We start from the raw sequence: 14,891 nt of genomic DNA, 5'->3' as shown, positions 1-14,891 counted from the left end.
TCATCTGTCCAACAAGCTTTCAAAATGTTATGTTTAGTGTTATGTGCTGGAATTCAACACTTGTTTTTTCCCCCCTTAATACAGGAAAAAATTAAAAAGCACTTCCAAGTATATATATCAGACTTTATTTCTAAATGGTGAAAACAGTGATATTAAGATTTGTGCTCTGGGAGAAGAATGGAACTTGCACAAGATATACTTATGTCAGGTAAGAATAAAATATTTTTTTCCAGGCAGATCTTGGGCTCTAATTCTAAATACCTTTATTAGGGAGCAAGTCTCACTGAACTCCGTAGAACTTGTTTTTGAGTAACCATGCAGGGGATAGTGCTGTTAGACACACTCTCTTTATCCCTTGCCTGCCACTATGTCCAGAATTCTCAAGAGCAGCAGTGAGGTGTACATTAATGGCTAACAAAGCATACTTTAGCTTAGCTTGAATAAATTAAACATAACATATTGTTTCCCTTGGAAAAAATAAGGTTGTCAAAGGGAATATACTACTGTACAAATAGACTTTATTCTTTTGATCTCTCAGGTAAACTTCTGTGAGTGATAGCATCTCATAATGGGGTCACCTCCTGCTGTGATGGAAAGTTCTAGTAGAGCAGTAATTTTCACTTCCTTGGATGGAAAACTAGCTATTTCTAGTTTTATATGAAATACATTTTAATGAAAAGGTATACTTACATGGTGTGTGTATGTGTGTGTTAATTTACCTACACCTAACTTTGTATGGATACAGCAATGTATGTATGTCTGTAGCATGAGACCACCCTTGTACATCTATTTGTATGTCTTGCATGTGGTTCCTTTTCCAGTACCCTTCTAAATTGCTGCCCATGGGAGTTTTTGTTCAAATTTCAGGCAGTATTCAATATTATTTTAATTACTTCTTCCCCCTCTTGTTTTACAGTTGGTAGTTTAGGTTTGGTGGGATAAAACGATTCATAATCTTAGTTGTGTTTTGTCCAAACTTGGTTAAAACCAGTGTTCCGTTACTCCTGAAACAGGAAGTTGTGACTTAATGGTGATGTACTAACCAGGAATGAAAGCCTTGTTTAATCCTGGTTTCTGTTCCTGAATCTATTTCAGAGATAATGGGAAACCATAGCTTGCTTTAACTAGGATCAAACACTAGAGTAGGCACATGGGGTGGTGGGTACTACATGGTTTGAACACTCGTTTCTAGTGTCACAAACCATGGCATATAAAGTTGAGAGTGTTCAAACCGATACTTTAGAGATTAAACATGCTTGAAATAAAGGCTAATGAAGAATTTGCTTGAAATTTATTAGGAATGGAAGAGATCTGCCATAATGCCTCCTGATATGGACTTACTTACTTTGTACCATATTAATTTGCATATATTCTTACATTTTAAGCATTTGAATTAAATTCAGGGTTTTTTGTTTTTTTTGTAGTCTGGCTACTTTTCGAGTATGTTCAGCGGTTCTTGGAGGGAATCGGAAATGGATACAATAGAATTGGAAATTCCTGATCAGAATATTGATGTAGAAGGTAAGCAAAGGATGATGTTCCTTTTTTACAGAAGACGTGGGTACTTGTCAAGTCAGCTAAGATTTTTTTTTAATTATGAAAAGTTGTTTATTAAAACATTATTTGAATCACATTTACAGTTGGAAATTTGGGGAATGTGTTGGGAGAAGATTCTAGAGAACTCATTAGAAAATGGGTTCCTCCATTTGGGAGCAGTGTTAAAGAAAGTAGCCAGGCACCTTGGGACTTCTTTAAAACTTAAAAACACAAGATGAACTGTCCCACTCCCACCAGAATTTTTATTACAAAGGAGCAGAGCATTTGAAAATCTGTTTTTTATTTGTTGATGTAGCAAACAGTTGTTTGCTAAAGTCTGCCTACTCTGTTCCAGTGACTTAAGAGTTCCCCCTTAGTTTTAGGTTAGGTTAGCTATTATGGATCATTGGCGTAACGTAGGATTTTATATTTGTCATGTTCCCGACCTGTCATAATAGCTGTTTCTGTTGAGCGGTTTGGCTTCTCAGCAGCTTCTCCCTGCTGCTTAATACTTCTTAATGCATTTGACTGCTTTTCCTGCACAGGATATACTCCTCCAAGTTTCTTACTTGTTAGTTCTGCAATTTGTTTTGTTTTCTTAAGTGTTGTTGATGTGTTGAAAGTTCTTAGAGGGTTTCCGGACATTAAATTTTTAAACATCACTTTGAACACTTGCGTTGGATGGAAAGGAATTAATTAACTAAAAACACTGATAATTTAACTGTGTGTAATATACCCATCCTCTACATTTGCTTTGATGGGATACTTGTTTCCCAGCCTTACAGGTAGCATTTGGGTCACTTTATCGAGATGAAGTGTTAATAAATCCCAGCAGAGTCATTGCACTCCTAGCAGCAGCCAGCATGCTGCAATTGGTAAGTAGAAATGGCTACCTTTATTTGACACCCTCCCCCTTCAGTTTATAAGCTATGGGGCATTTGTAAAATGTTTAACTTGGTAAAAGACCCAGAGTCATCATCTGGTGCCCTTTTCTGTGAACCCCCTCCATAGGTGGTTCTAGAGGGTGGCAACATGGGAAGGGGCCTTTTCAGTGGTGGTTCCATACTTGTGGAATTCTCTCCCTAGCAAGGCATGCTGGCACCTTCTTTATATGTTTTAGCCACCTGGGTAAAACCTTTTTGTTTTACCTGGGCTGGTGGCCTTTCATTTTGAGGGTTTTCTGAGATTTGTGGGGCAGGATCTGTGAGACCTGTCTTTAATTTGTATAAATGTGTTTTTAGGCGTTTGTTGATTGTGTATGTTATAACAGATTTGTGTTCATACTATTTTTGTAAGTTGCTTTATTCGTCATTTTCCTGACAAAAGGGGTCCAAATATAAATGATGATAATATGTAAGAAGACTCATTTCATAATGCAAAGCTGAACATTTTATGAATGCCCTGTAACTTTTCCTTTTAACAATCTCTATCTTCTGCTGCTTCTCTGTATTATATATGCAATATACGTGCTCAAAGGTTGTATGTTCAATCCCTCTAAGGCAGCAGTGGGGAACCTCTGGCCCTTCAGTTGGTGTTGGACTCCTAGCTTTCCTTCAGCCCCAGCCAGCATGGTCAAGGTCTAGGGATTTGAGAATAATGGACCAACAGCACCTGGAGGGCTGCAGGTTCCCTGCTCCTGTTCCAAGGGCTCTCATGTAGGAAAGCTAGAAAAGTGCCTTTTTGGACTGCTGCTAGCAGTTCATGCACACAATAACTAGTTTGACTTGGCATAAATAGTTTCTTATGTTCGAAAATGGTGGCAACTGAACGATGATTAAACTGGAGGTATATATAGGTTTCTTCCAGGCTTTTAGGCATTATCAATACTTCATCTACTGAGTTCACCTTCTTCCTAGGCTATTCTGGGAAGTAGATTACACATACTATTTAGGCATTGGATATTTTTTCTGTTATTGTGTATTTTCAGGATGGCTTAATACAGCAATGTGGTGAGACAATGAAGGAAACAATTAATGCAAAAACTGTGTGCAGCTATTATAATTCTGCAGGAACATATGGATTAGATTCCCTGAAAAAAAAGCAAGTATCTTCTTTGCATTGAAACGAGCTTTATCTAACGAGAAGGCATTTCTAAAAATAGTGTGATTCCCCTTGGAATCGCTTTGGGAAGCAGCTAATGTGGCTCCTTCATGGGCATTCTTTCATCTTCCTGTTTTGTACATTACTCTGAAAAGTATGTTCTTTGGGATATGTATGTTCTTATAGAAAATAAGTTTTAGGTAAGTAAAAGTAGGCTTGACATTCTGAAAACATTTCTGCCCAATACAGTGCAGTTGGGACTTCTGAGTATTGTGGGCTGTGGTATCCGAGAATCAGAAAATTGGAAGGATGACACAGGCTCAGAGTGATACTTTATATCAGGCTTCCTCAAACTCAGCCCTCCAGATGTTTTGAGACTACAATTCCCATCATCCCTGATCACTGGTACTGCTAGCTAGGGATGATGGGAGTTGTAGGCCAAAAACATCTGGAGGGCTGAGTTTGAGGAAGCCTGCTTTATATTGTTGGATGCAATGGGAATGTAAGATCCATGGTGGGAGTGAAGGGGATTATAGCAGGGTTGGCGGGCATTGCATGTGGGGACTTCATGGTATATGGTATATTTGGTAATACGGAGCAAGTATCTACCCTGCAAGTTGCTTAAAATGTTCTTCCTAGATGTTTAATTGTTTGGGGAAATCATCTTTCTGTGCGCTCTGATAAGACTGATATATGTTAAATCTAGGTGCCTTGAATGGCTCTTAAACAACCTGATGACACACCAGTGTGTGGAACTCGTCAAAGAACTCAGGTATTGAGATTTCAGCTATCTTGGATTAACTGAGATACTAAGAGATGTTTAGCCTAAAATTATACAAATTTAAATGAATCTGTTCATTACCTTGACATTTCATGTGCCATGTCTTCTGTTCCAGTATAAACCTCATGAAACAGCTGATCAGTTCCTCTAACCTGTTTGTCATGCAAGTGGAGATGGATGTGTACACTGCTCTGAAAAAGGTAGTAACCAAGGCCCCAATAGTCCTGTTTGTGTGAAACAGGTGCCCTATTGTTGGATTTGCACCAAACCAGACTTAATCCACAGTTGCTCTGGTCCAGGTGCTGCTGTGTCATAAAACATTCTTATTTCTAGTACAGGCAGCCCTTGTTTACAAGGCGATTAATGTCGAAGGCACCATGTGCATCAGTGAAATCGTGTATACAGTGGTACCTTGGTTCTCAAACTTGATCCGTTCTGGAAGTCTATTCCAAATCCAAAGTGTTCCAAAACCAAGGCGTGCTTTCCCCTAGAAAGTACTGTAATGCAAAACGGATCCGTTCCAGACTTTTAAAAACAACCCCTAAAACAGCAATTTAACATGAATTTTACTCTCTAACAAGACCATTGATCCATAAAATGAAAGCAATAATCAACGTACTGTACTATAAAATAAAATTTTAAATTATTATTTTTCTTACCTGCACTGATGATAGTCATTGTTTGGATGGGGGACTTTTATCCATTTCCGCAGTCACATTATAAATCAATCAGTAGCTGAACTGGGTTCCACACAGTCACAAAAACAAATTAACCAAAAAGGCCTCAAAAACACAAAATACCGTATTTTTTGCTCTATAAGACTCACTTTTAACCTCCTAAAAAGTAAGGGGAAATTTGTGTGCGTCTTATGGAGCGAATGCAGGCTGCGCAGCTATCCCAGATGCCAGAACAGCAAGAGGGATTGCTGCTTTCACTGTGAAGTGATCCCTCTTGCTGTTCTGGCTTCTGAGATTCAGAATTTTTTTTTTCTTGTTTTCCTTCTCCAAAAACTAGGTGCGTCTTGTGGTCTGGTGCGTCTTATAGAGTGAAAAATATGGTAAATAGCAAAAACAAAAGCGCCAAGCATCAAACTTAATCCATTCCGGACGTCCATTTGACTTCCGAAATGTTCGAAAACCAAGGCACAGCTGATTGGTGCAGGCACCCTGGAAACAATAGCCAACAGCCACATTGGACATTCGGCTTCTGAAAAACATTCGAAAACTAGAACACTTACTTCCAGGTTTTCAGTGTTTGGGAACCAAGGCGTTTGAGAACCAAGGTGACACTGTAATTGTAACCCATTGAAAAAGCCTGCAAACCCCCCATTCTGCCTCTGCCCTGCCTCCCTTTCCACTCTTTTCATATCATTTCAGAGATGTCGTTATGATGTTTCTGGGTTACTTCAAGGTTCGGCACAATGCGCATAAACATTGTCACACTCATATTGAATGCGTGTAAATGGGGCTGCTTATAAAAGGGTGTGTGTGTGTTTTCACACTGATTGAAAAATGTTCCAATGGAAAATTTTAAACTTACACCATTTTATTTTTATCCAGTGGATGTTCCTTCAACTGGTGCCTTCTTGGAATGGATCTCTAAAGCATCTTTTAAATGAAGCAGATGTTTGGTTTTCCAAGCGTAAAAAAGGTAATGACTGTGCATGTTGGAAATCTAAAATCTTCTCTTTGTGCAAGATGTACCTTGAAGATGTTAATACGCAATTGGCCTATTTAATGTGGGCTGGAAAGGATTTATCCTTTATTTAGCTTCATAATCCATAGTTCTATGTGTGATCCTGAGCACTTAAAAAAAAGCAGGATCTAGTTGTATTAAAACAGGCGAAATTAAATTGAGTGAATGAAAATAAAATTGTTCCACTTTAAAGGAAAATCTGATATTTTTCAGCTTTGCCTGCAGAATGCATTTCCTACTTTCTGTTACTGTACAATTGACCATAAATAGTTTGGGTGGAATCCAATGACGTCAGTTAGCAGAATGACTTCTGTGAGTGCAACAGCACTTCTCTTGATGTATGCTGCCACAGCCCCCGATATTGGCTACAGAGGGTTGAGTGGTCCCCCAGAGCAGATTTGGGAGGAGGGGCAGGGCCAGTTCAACTGTGCAAGCTTAACGAAAAAGTTTTTGAACTCATAATGGCTTGCTTATTATCACATTGCAGATTTTGGGGATGGCATCTCATTCTTGGAATCAGAACCAGGAAGTGCATTTTTGGCAGTTTTCAGACACTTACGGCTGCAGTACATAGTCAGTGATCTGGCATCAGCAAAAATTGTTGAGCGAGATGGTCTGATACCTGCAGGTAAGATTGGAGCAGCTCTTTCTTTCCCCGCTTGGCCGCAGACAAGGTGGGTTCAGGACTGAATATGTGGGCATGCTGAGGGGGTTCAGATCCAATTTACTAATGTGAAAGTGGTGTGGATCAAGTGGGGTTTGGGTGCAAAGGATTCCCACAGCTTAATGCAGGATTGCAGGATCTCTAATGGAAGGATTAGGAATACCATTCCCCGTCCCCTCAAAATGTAGGGACTGGTGAAAATGCTTCCGTAGCTATAGAACGTCCTGGGCTCACATTCCATATGTGGTGAATGTCATAAGTGAAAGGCTTATTTGGTTGCAGTATGTTCTAGACTTGTGTTTTCTGCATGTCTTGGGAATGCAGCCATGCGATTGTCGCTGTAGAGTTTATTCTAGTTTAGTAAACCAGAAAGTTTTGGCACTCTCTGGAAGTTGTTGGGAGGAACTGGGGTTTTGTGTCAACATGACAAGGTGGAAGATTTTACAGAAAAATGCAGAACTAAACTGAGTGAGATTTAATGGTAGAAAGGTAAGCTGAAGGGGCATGAGAATGAGGTGAACTGGCAAATGTTGAGACGAGAGGAAATTAGTGATTTGGAACTGAGGCCTGTTTAAGTTGGACTGAAGTGACAAAAAGGATGGATGAATTAAATACTCTGAGCACCAAATTTTATAGAAACCATTCCAGGGAAGGTCTTAGCTGAAACTGGATTACTTAGGTGCAAATTAATGACTGACCATTTTTCATTTTAACCATAATAGAGAGTGTGTGTGTGTGTGTGTGTGTGTGTGTGTGTGTGCATGTTCTTTCAAACAGTGGACTGCCCCCCCTTCTTTTTCTTTACTTCTATCACACTAGCTGAATCGTTTAGTGCAGAGTGGTGGGATCCTATAGTTTAGCAACATGCATAGATTTGTGTAAGTTATAAGACTTTTTAAAGTGCTGCTTAACTTATATTCCCCATCTGTAAAAGACCCACTTTGATTTTTTTAAATTTTAGAATGGCTGTCCTCTGTTTACAAACAGCAGTGGTTTGCCATGCTCAGAGCAGAACAAGACAATGACATTGGGTATGTATAGCACACCCCTTTTCCTATAAGTTTGTTAGTGCACCCCCTTCTCCGGTACAGGCATCTCAGAATGTGGCTCTCACAATGAAAGAGAAAAACAAAGTGTGGCTAATTTAACATTTTAAATTTAAGAGTTCCAGTCTTTTGGGGGTGGCTATCTGCAGCAGCCCAGAAATTTTGGCTTTATGTGTTCAACAGATGCTTGGTGTTGCCATCATTCCCAGAGTCATCTGATCATGCCTATGACAGTGTTGGCTGCTTTTTTCATTCTCCAAAGCCTGGTGCAAAGGATGAAAGGACCCTGCCCCTCTCCCTGAGGCTTCTGTATGTCCTAGAGATTTAGGGAACAAGCTTAGTCTTGGTTTCCAGTAGCCCAGGGTCTTTTCACCATTGCTTGCACTGTAAAGCCAAAACAGCGAAAATTCAATGCTTCTGCAATTTGCAGAGTACTTGAGAGAAATTCTGTTGCTATTTGCACCTTAATGAGTGGATTTCTGGAGGCCTGGTTCTGTGACTTTTAGTGCAGTTGAAGTTTATTTAATAAAATTAATACATTAAGTTGGCTTTTACATTATGATATGAATGAAAGCCATTTCACACACTTTGCTGAAGATGTTACATAACTGGTTGTGATGTTTGGGGTTGGTTGTGCTTTTATGTTGTAGAGAGCAGCTTTCATAGTACAAATGTAAACTTCATGAGCGTCAAACGTTTGGCCGCTCAAGTTGATCCTGTAAGCAATGCTTTCTTTGGGAAAGAACTTGCCTTTCTCTGTGTGCTTTGATCTTGATGCTCATGAATTTGAAGCTTGCCCTTCACATATGTAGCTTTGTTTTTGTTTTATTTTAAAAAAATTCCCAAACCTTCCCCATAAAGAATTGCACTGATTCACACTCTTTGTAGGTGTTGCCCTTTTTAACCATTTGCCTATTAGCTTAAATGAGGCAGTATACAGATTCCAAAATCAAACGCCCAGCAGTACCTTTGCAGCCCAGTCCTCTGTGCATATTCACCCAGAAGTTAGTCTCTCTGAGTTCTAATGGCTTTTACTCTCTCACTGCTCTAGATCAACCAGTGGCCTGATTATGTAGAGTACAGCTTCAGTCTATTACAAAGATACTCAGTACCGAGGCATAGTGCATTGAAACAAGCAAATCATTAAACTGAATTATTTCAATTTGAAAGAAGCAGGATAAAGTTTTCTAAATACATGGTCAGAAAAGATAATATCCAGAATTCCAACTTTTCAGTAGTAACTTCTGCAATATGTCATTTACAGTTTTAAGTTATTTGCTTTCTACCTACGAAAGGTTTCCTGCCTAAGCTTTTATGCTGCCCAAGATGTGTGTGTGTGTGTGTATACACATTTGTTTTATAGATTTTAGACTGTGATCTGAGCTGCACAGAATGCTAAGCCTTGGTTTTGGCTATGTGGATGAGCCTCCACAAACCTGAGGTTGCTCTTGGGCTTGTGTGTTCCTCCTGTTCCTCCTCACACAGCCAAAAGGAGGACTTCTGCCAAGTGTAATTTAACTTTTAAAAGAGCCTCAGCTTAGCATTATGTACAAACCAGCTTCCTTGCGTAAAGCAAAGTTTAATTTAATCAGCCAGCTCTGTAACCTGTTGTTTGAAGTTGGTTTATTATGAAACTTATCAGATAAGGATGGAGGGAATGCAGAAGTAGGACATGTATATGTGTGGTTTGTGCGAATTGTGTGTGTGTTTGTTGCTTTTACTTTACCCTCTGGCATGCAGAGCCCAGAAGGGAACCCAGCCGTCAGCTAGAATGCGTTGTATTCCGTGCTAGTCATAATTGTAGTAGGCCCATTGAAATGAATAGGTGTGCCTAACTTGGGTCAATTTAATTTCATTGGGTCTTCTCCGAGTAGTGGTTAATGGGATACAACCCTCCACAGTCACTTACAGACTCACTGTTAAGACCGTGTTCATGGAAGACAATCTTACACAGCTATGAGGGATCGCCAAAGAAGAACAACGCTCTATGCTAAAAACTTCTGAAAAGCTTTTGAAGAGTACTTCTCCAAAGACTGAATAAATTTAGCAGGCATGGGATAAAAGGGAGGGGGTCCTTTTATGGATCAATGACTTGTTACTGAGCAGGAACCAGAGGTTAGGAGTAAAGGGAGGGAAGTACGCTATGGGATCCCTCAAATAAGGGGGCATATTTTGAGCTATTTCCCCCCCCCATCTGCTTAATTCTGGAGTTCTTTGTTGTTGCAACCTCCAGTGGTAAGGATGGAATTGTGACTCCTCAAAGTGCCTGGTAGGCAGGGTAGCTGTAAGCGTTCTGATAACACAAGTGTTGGTCATCTGTCCTTCCTACTTTATTGGCCTTGACTGGCAGTTCTTCTGTTTGTATCAAGCACCATTTCACCAACATTCCCCATTGCCAAGTTCCTGCTTGTGGAATTGTGGTTCTGCAGATTCGGGGTTAGTGATGTAGCTCCCTTGTTGTGATGGTTCTCACTCCTGTTCTTACGGATCTCGACACACTCAAATTTTTAGTTTTTTTGTTGTAATGGTTGCATAACTCACAATTTTAATGGTAAGGCTCATTGTTGAGTCCAAATAGGTAAGATATAATATTGTAAAACATGTAAATGTGAGAACTGTGTTTGTTTCTTGGGGTGCTTCTGCTCCTGGTGTGTGTGCTGTACTCATCTACTCGCTCTGTTGGACTCCCCTCCACTGGAACTTGGCCAGCCTGGAGGGTCGTAAACATTCTGCATTGGTTAGCAGGGGTGTTTTTACTTAGTCTTACACTTGTGTAATGTTATACAAATGAAAGTTCAAAAGTGAGTTCTGAGCAAGATCAGACTAGGCTGAAAACCTTACCACTGTCACCCAACTAGTTTTCTCCCTTGTACTGGCAGTATCCTGCAAGAAGCTGATCTACTTGCATAATCTGTGGCCTCTACCAGTACAAGACGGCTTAGTAGCAATCTTATCCTGGTCTATTGTATATAAACCCAAGGAATGGATCAGACTGATAACAATTTAATAATCGTTTTATTATTTATATGCCACCCATCTGACTCTGTTGCCTCAGCCACTTTGTGTGGCTCCCAACAAAATATTAAAAACATAATAAAACATCAACCATTAAAAAGTAAGACAGTGCACAGGCAAGTGGGGTCTCAACCAGTATACCAGATGGAGCAAGACAGCCACCCTGGACGCAGAATTAACCTGCACCTCCATCGACAGCTGAGTTCATGAAGACCCCAGGCTGCACACCTGGTCCCTTAGGGGAACCGTTACCCCATTCAGGACCAGGGAGCCCCCCCCCTGCTTGCCCCCAGTACCCCAGAAACAGTACCTTTGGCTTGTCAGGATTCAACCTCAATCCATTTACTACCATCCATTGTCCAACCGCCTCCAGACACACCAGATGTTCACCACATTCATTGGTTCCACTTTAAATGAGAGGTAGAGCTGGGTATCATCCGCATACTGGTGAACACCGAGCCCAAACCCCCTGATAATCTCTCCCAGCAGCTTCATATAGATGTTAAAAAGCATGGGGGAGAGGACAAAGCCTTGAGGTACCCCACAGGAGACCGCCCAGGGGTCCGAACACTCATTCCCCAACACTGAATTGAAGGATGAGCAAGGAACTTTGATGCTAGCAGAAGGGAGTGTTTTCAACACATTTGCAGTTTGTCTTGGATGTTTATGTACCTGATTTCACAGGCTACTTTTCTTGCTCTTTCATCTGAAAAGATGACACTTTTTAAAAAGGCTCTTTTGTATGTCCAAAGGCCTCAAGAAATTAATAAGGACGAGCTGGAAGCAAATAGCATGCGGTGTGGCAGGAAACTTGCAAAGGATGGCGACGTAAGCACAAGTGTTTTCCATGCCCTTTCAAAGCGGGTAATTCATTAACAATTTTTGTGAGTGGTTTGCTGAAAATTGGGTTATAACGCAAATAGTGTTTTTATAAACAAATTCTTACGAGTCTTATGTACCTTAATTGACATCTAGATATACAGGTGGTATGCCAACATGCCATCGCTATTGATAACAGCCACCATAGAGCTTTTTAGCAATAAACCTATTGATAGAATATTACAGTTTTCTGTACTGAGATCAAAATAGATCTGTGGCAAACTATTCAGGTGTAAAACTAAAGCATATGTTTAGTATGTAACTATATGTGGGGCAATGACTTCCTTTATTTCTTCAAGTATTGTTGGCGATGGACAGGTTTCAACTTTGGCTTTGATCTGCTGGTGACTTACACCAACCGCTACATCATCTTCAAGCGTAACACTTTGAATCAGCCGTGTAGTGGCTCAGTCAGCTTGCAGCCCCGGAGGAACATTGCTTTCAGGTGAGTGCACTGTGGTTCTGCCTGCTTATCTCCACCCTGGACTCCGTTTCAGGGTCCCCTATACTGTGTTGCTGCAGTGAGGGGGTACTTTTTCCCTGACGCCACTGAGAAATATTCTGACTGTAGAGGATAGTGTTGCACATCCTAGCTGTTGGCAGGAGTTTAAAGAATCAACTTTTGAGAAATTGCCCTTTAGTGTGATTTATTGCTGCTGCTCCTTGACTAGGGTTAGCCTCTCTCCATCCCAAAATATGGGTGCTAGGGAAGAGAGGGGGGAATATATCCATTTAGCGTCCTTTGGTAGCATGTATCCAAGCTGTCCCCACCCCACAGTTTTTTCAGAGAAAAGGCAGGAAAGATCAAGCGTGGAAAGAAAGGTGAAGAGCATGACTTGGGAGCAATGGATTAAGGCACCCTTTCTCCCCTCTGCCCAAATTCCTCCTGGGTTCCAGTTTGTATATAGATAGTGGGGAATTTGCTAGGTGGTTTGTAGATACAATATTATGTCACTTGACAAGTCATACAGACAATTCCAGTCCGTGGAAGCCTGTGTTTAGGGGCAAAATGTATACCAACATAACAACACTGGTATAACATTTACCATTGTAAGGGTCGCCAGTGTCTGCTGGCAGCCTTAGAGATTCTGTTCTCCTTCCTTCCTTCCTTCCTTCCTTCCTTCCTTCCTTCCTTCCTTCCTTCCTCATATCACCCTTTATACTGGAAGAGACTGTATAGCTTCTGTCAACTGTAATGCTGACTATAAAAGATGGCATTTTTTTCTCTACCTGCCATTCCTTAAGGCCCCACCCCCACCAAACAAAACCCATACAAACAGTTCTTCTGATCCCCCCCTCTCCCAAATCGGTTCCAGCTTGCTTAGTGTAACTTTTTATCTGCCCTTAGGTTGCGTCTGGCTTCTTTTGATAGCAGTGGGAAGCTTATTTGTAGTAGAACAGCAGGATATCAGATATTAACCCTTGAAAAAGATCAGGTATGTGTTTTCAGCACCTTGGCTCATTTCAGATGCTACTGCAAGGAAACACTGGCTCTTCTTCCCTTGAAAAGTGTTTCCAGGGAACAACAGCAGGAAAAAGAACAGAGAATAGGACAGAATGAATTCTCTGAATTATAAGGGGGAAATATTGTTTCCTTTGTTACAAAAAATACAGTTTTACTTTTGCTTTTCAGGAACAGGTAGTGATGAATTTGGACAGCCGACTGCTGGTTTTCCCTCTGTATATTTGCTGCAACTTCCTGTATACGTCCCCAGAGAAAAAGACAGAGACTGATGGACAGCTGGATAACCTAGAAAGCTGAGTCTTGTTCTCATGACTTTTTTATTTCAAGTGCCCTTGCTGCACAGAGAGAAAAGTAATAAAATGGCCTTACACACTGTAGCAGAAGAAATGCAGCTTCCACCACTTATATGTACATTCCTATGCATATCTGAAAGGTTTCCAACGTAATTTTGGCATTTTTCCTGTGGCTCTTAAAAGAGCCAAAGGGAAGGCTACACTTGAGAATCATTACCAGTTTCTTGCCGATTTCAGACAAGATAAAAATGCAGCTAACTAAACTGGACATGTTCCTTAACTGTGAATAGCACATCCATAAAATCCATGATAATTACATGTGGGCTAACATGTAGAGTAATGCCTCTAAGTTTTGTTCTTCAGGCTGAACTTGCAAATGTTAAGGGTCAGTTATAGCCTTGATAAAACTCCACTGCCTTCAGTGGTTGTGCAGCAGGGTTCACCGTTACCCCTTTATTTGTGCAATTTTTTTAAAAAAGAATTCATTTAGCATTTGGGACTTGTAAATATTTCCTAATGAGGAATATAATATATATTTACATGTATATCCAGTTTTGTTTTCAAGATTATATTTTTTCAACATTGGATGTATTTTTAAAATTCATTTTGTGGATTACATAGAAGTAGAGGTAGGTCTGGTACATGGGTTTCATTGAACTAAAGTCCAGGCATGGGTCTTTCTGCAGACTGTCATGCCAGTATTGAGGGAATGCTTTCTTGCATGTTTAAACACAAGACCATTCCCCCAGGGCTGAGGACTGGACACATCTCTGCTTGTGGGGTAGCAAAGTCCAGACCCAAGGGTTTCTGCCTTTAAGAACTGTAAATGGTTTTGAACAGCTGCATTGGGCAAGCCAGGGTTTCTTTGTTCTTTGAAGAGCCATTTTTATGAAATTCTGCACCTTACGCAGCTCTTAAAGGGCGCAGGAGGCTTCTTGGAATCTGGCCTTCCAGCTCACTTGGGAAGGCTGTAGGGGTTGGAGCAGAACCTGGTGTGCCGTAGTTAAAATGCATATGTATTCAAAGTGCTTGGCTTATGAAGAACTCTGCATGGTGTACCTTCCACACACAGGTTTACACTAGCATTCTGTTGGAGCTGTTGGGGTACCATGTACAGATTTTTTAAAAGTGATTTTAGTTTCATTACACAAATATTGGGAGTTTACATCCTAGTTATGCTCAGGAACTTGAGTGTGTTTGAACCCCCCCCTTTTTTTTTAGCTACATTGCAGAATCCAAATTAGGAACTGAGGTCAAAGCATTCATATTTTGGTTGGTGTTTACTTTTTTGTTTACTTTTTTAAAAAAGTGATCTATTAAAGGTGAGATGTAAGTGGATTTAGTCTGTACGTATTGAAGGGAAGGGGTTGCTGTGGAATTTATGCCTTTCAGTTTTTGTCTGTAGCCAAATTTTTGTCATATACCCTTTGTATGCTATAATATATTAGCAAACTGTGAATAAACCATTCACAATTTA

At 40.4% G+C, this 14,891-nt stretch overlaps 1 protein-coding gene across 2 annotated transcripts in view; it reads left to right on the top strand.

Moving 5' to 3' along the window:
* The window catches only part of GMCL1 (germ cell-less 1, spermatogenesis associated), a gene marked incomplete at its 5' end in the record, with an annotated part of 16,815 nt that extends 1,924 nt beyond the window's left edge, over positions 1–14,891 (top strand). The window contains 13 exons of one of the 2 annotated variants that reach the window (XM_083753298.1): positions 85–208; positions 1,425–1,521; positions 2,314–2,411; positions 3,464–3,576; positions 4,283–4,348; positions 4,473–4,557; positions 5,917–6,007; positions 6,540–6,680; positions 7,678–7,747; positions 11,530–11,605; positions 11,956–12,101; positions 13,005–13,092; positions 13,290–14,891. In XM_083753298.1, coding sequence (XP_083609424.1) covers positions 85–208; positions 1,425–1,521; positions 2,314–2,411; positions 3,464–3,576; positions 4,283–4,348; positions 4,473–4,557; positions 5,917–6,007; positions 6,540–6,680; positions 7,678–7,747; positions 11,530–11,605; positions 11,956–12,101; positions 13,005–13,092; positions 13,290–13,418 — 1,324 coding nt within the window. In that variant the 3' untranslated portion in view covers positions 13,419–14,891. Of the gene's footprint in view, positions 1–84; positions 209–1,424; positions 1,522–2,313; positions 2,412–3,463; positions 3,577–4,282; positions 4,349–4,472; positions 4,558–5,916; positions 6,008–6,539; positions 6,681–7,677; positions 7,748–11,529; positions 11,642–11,955; positions 12,102–13,004; positions 13,093–13,289 lie in introns of both variants that reach the window. The other variant, XM_083753297.1, reaches the window with a different exon arrangement.

The sequence above is a fragment of the Podarcis gaigeae genome (genome assembly GCF_964106915.1).
Source record: "Podarcis gaigeae genome assembly, chromosome: 8".
Taxonomy (NCBI): Eukaryota; Metazoa; Chordata; class Lepidosauria; order Squamata; family Lacertidae; genus Podarcis; species Podarcis gaigeae.
The sequence above is the reverse complement of the archived record's forward strand: the minus strand, read 5'-3'. Positions and strand labels throughout refer to the sequence as shown.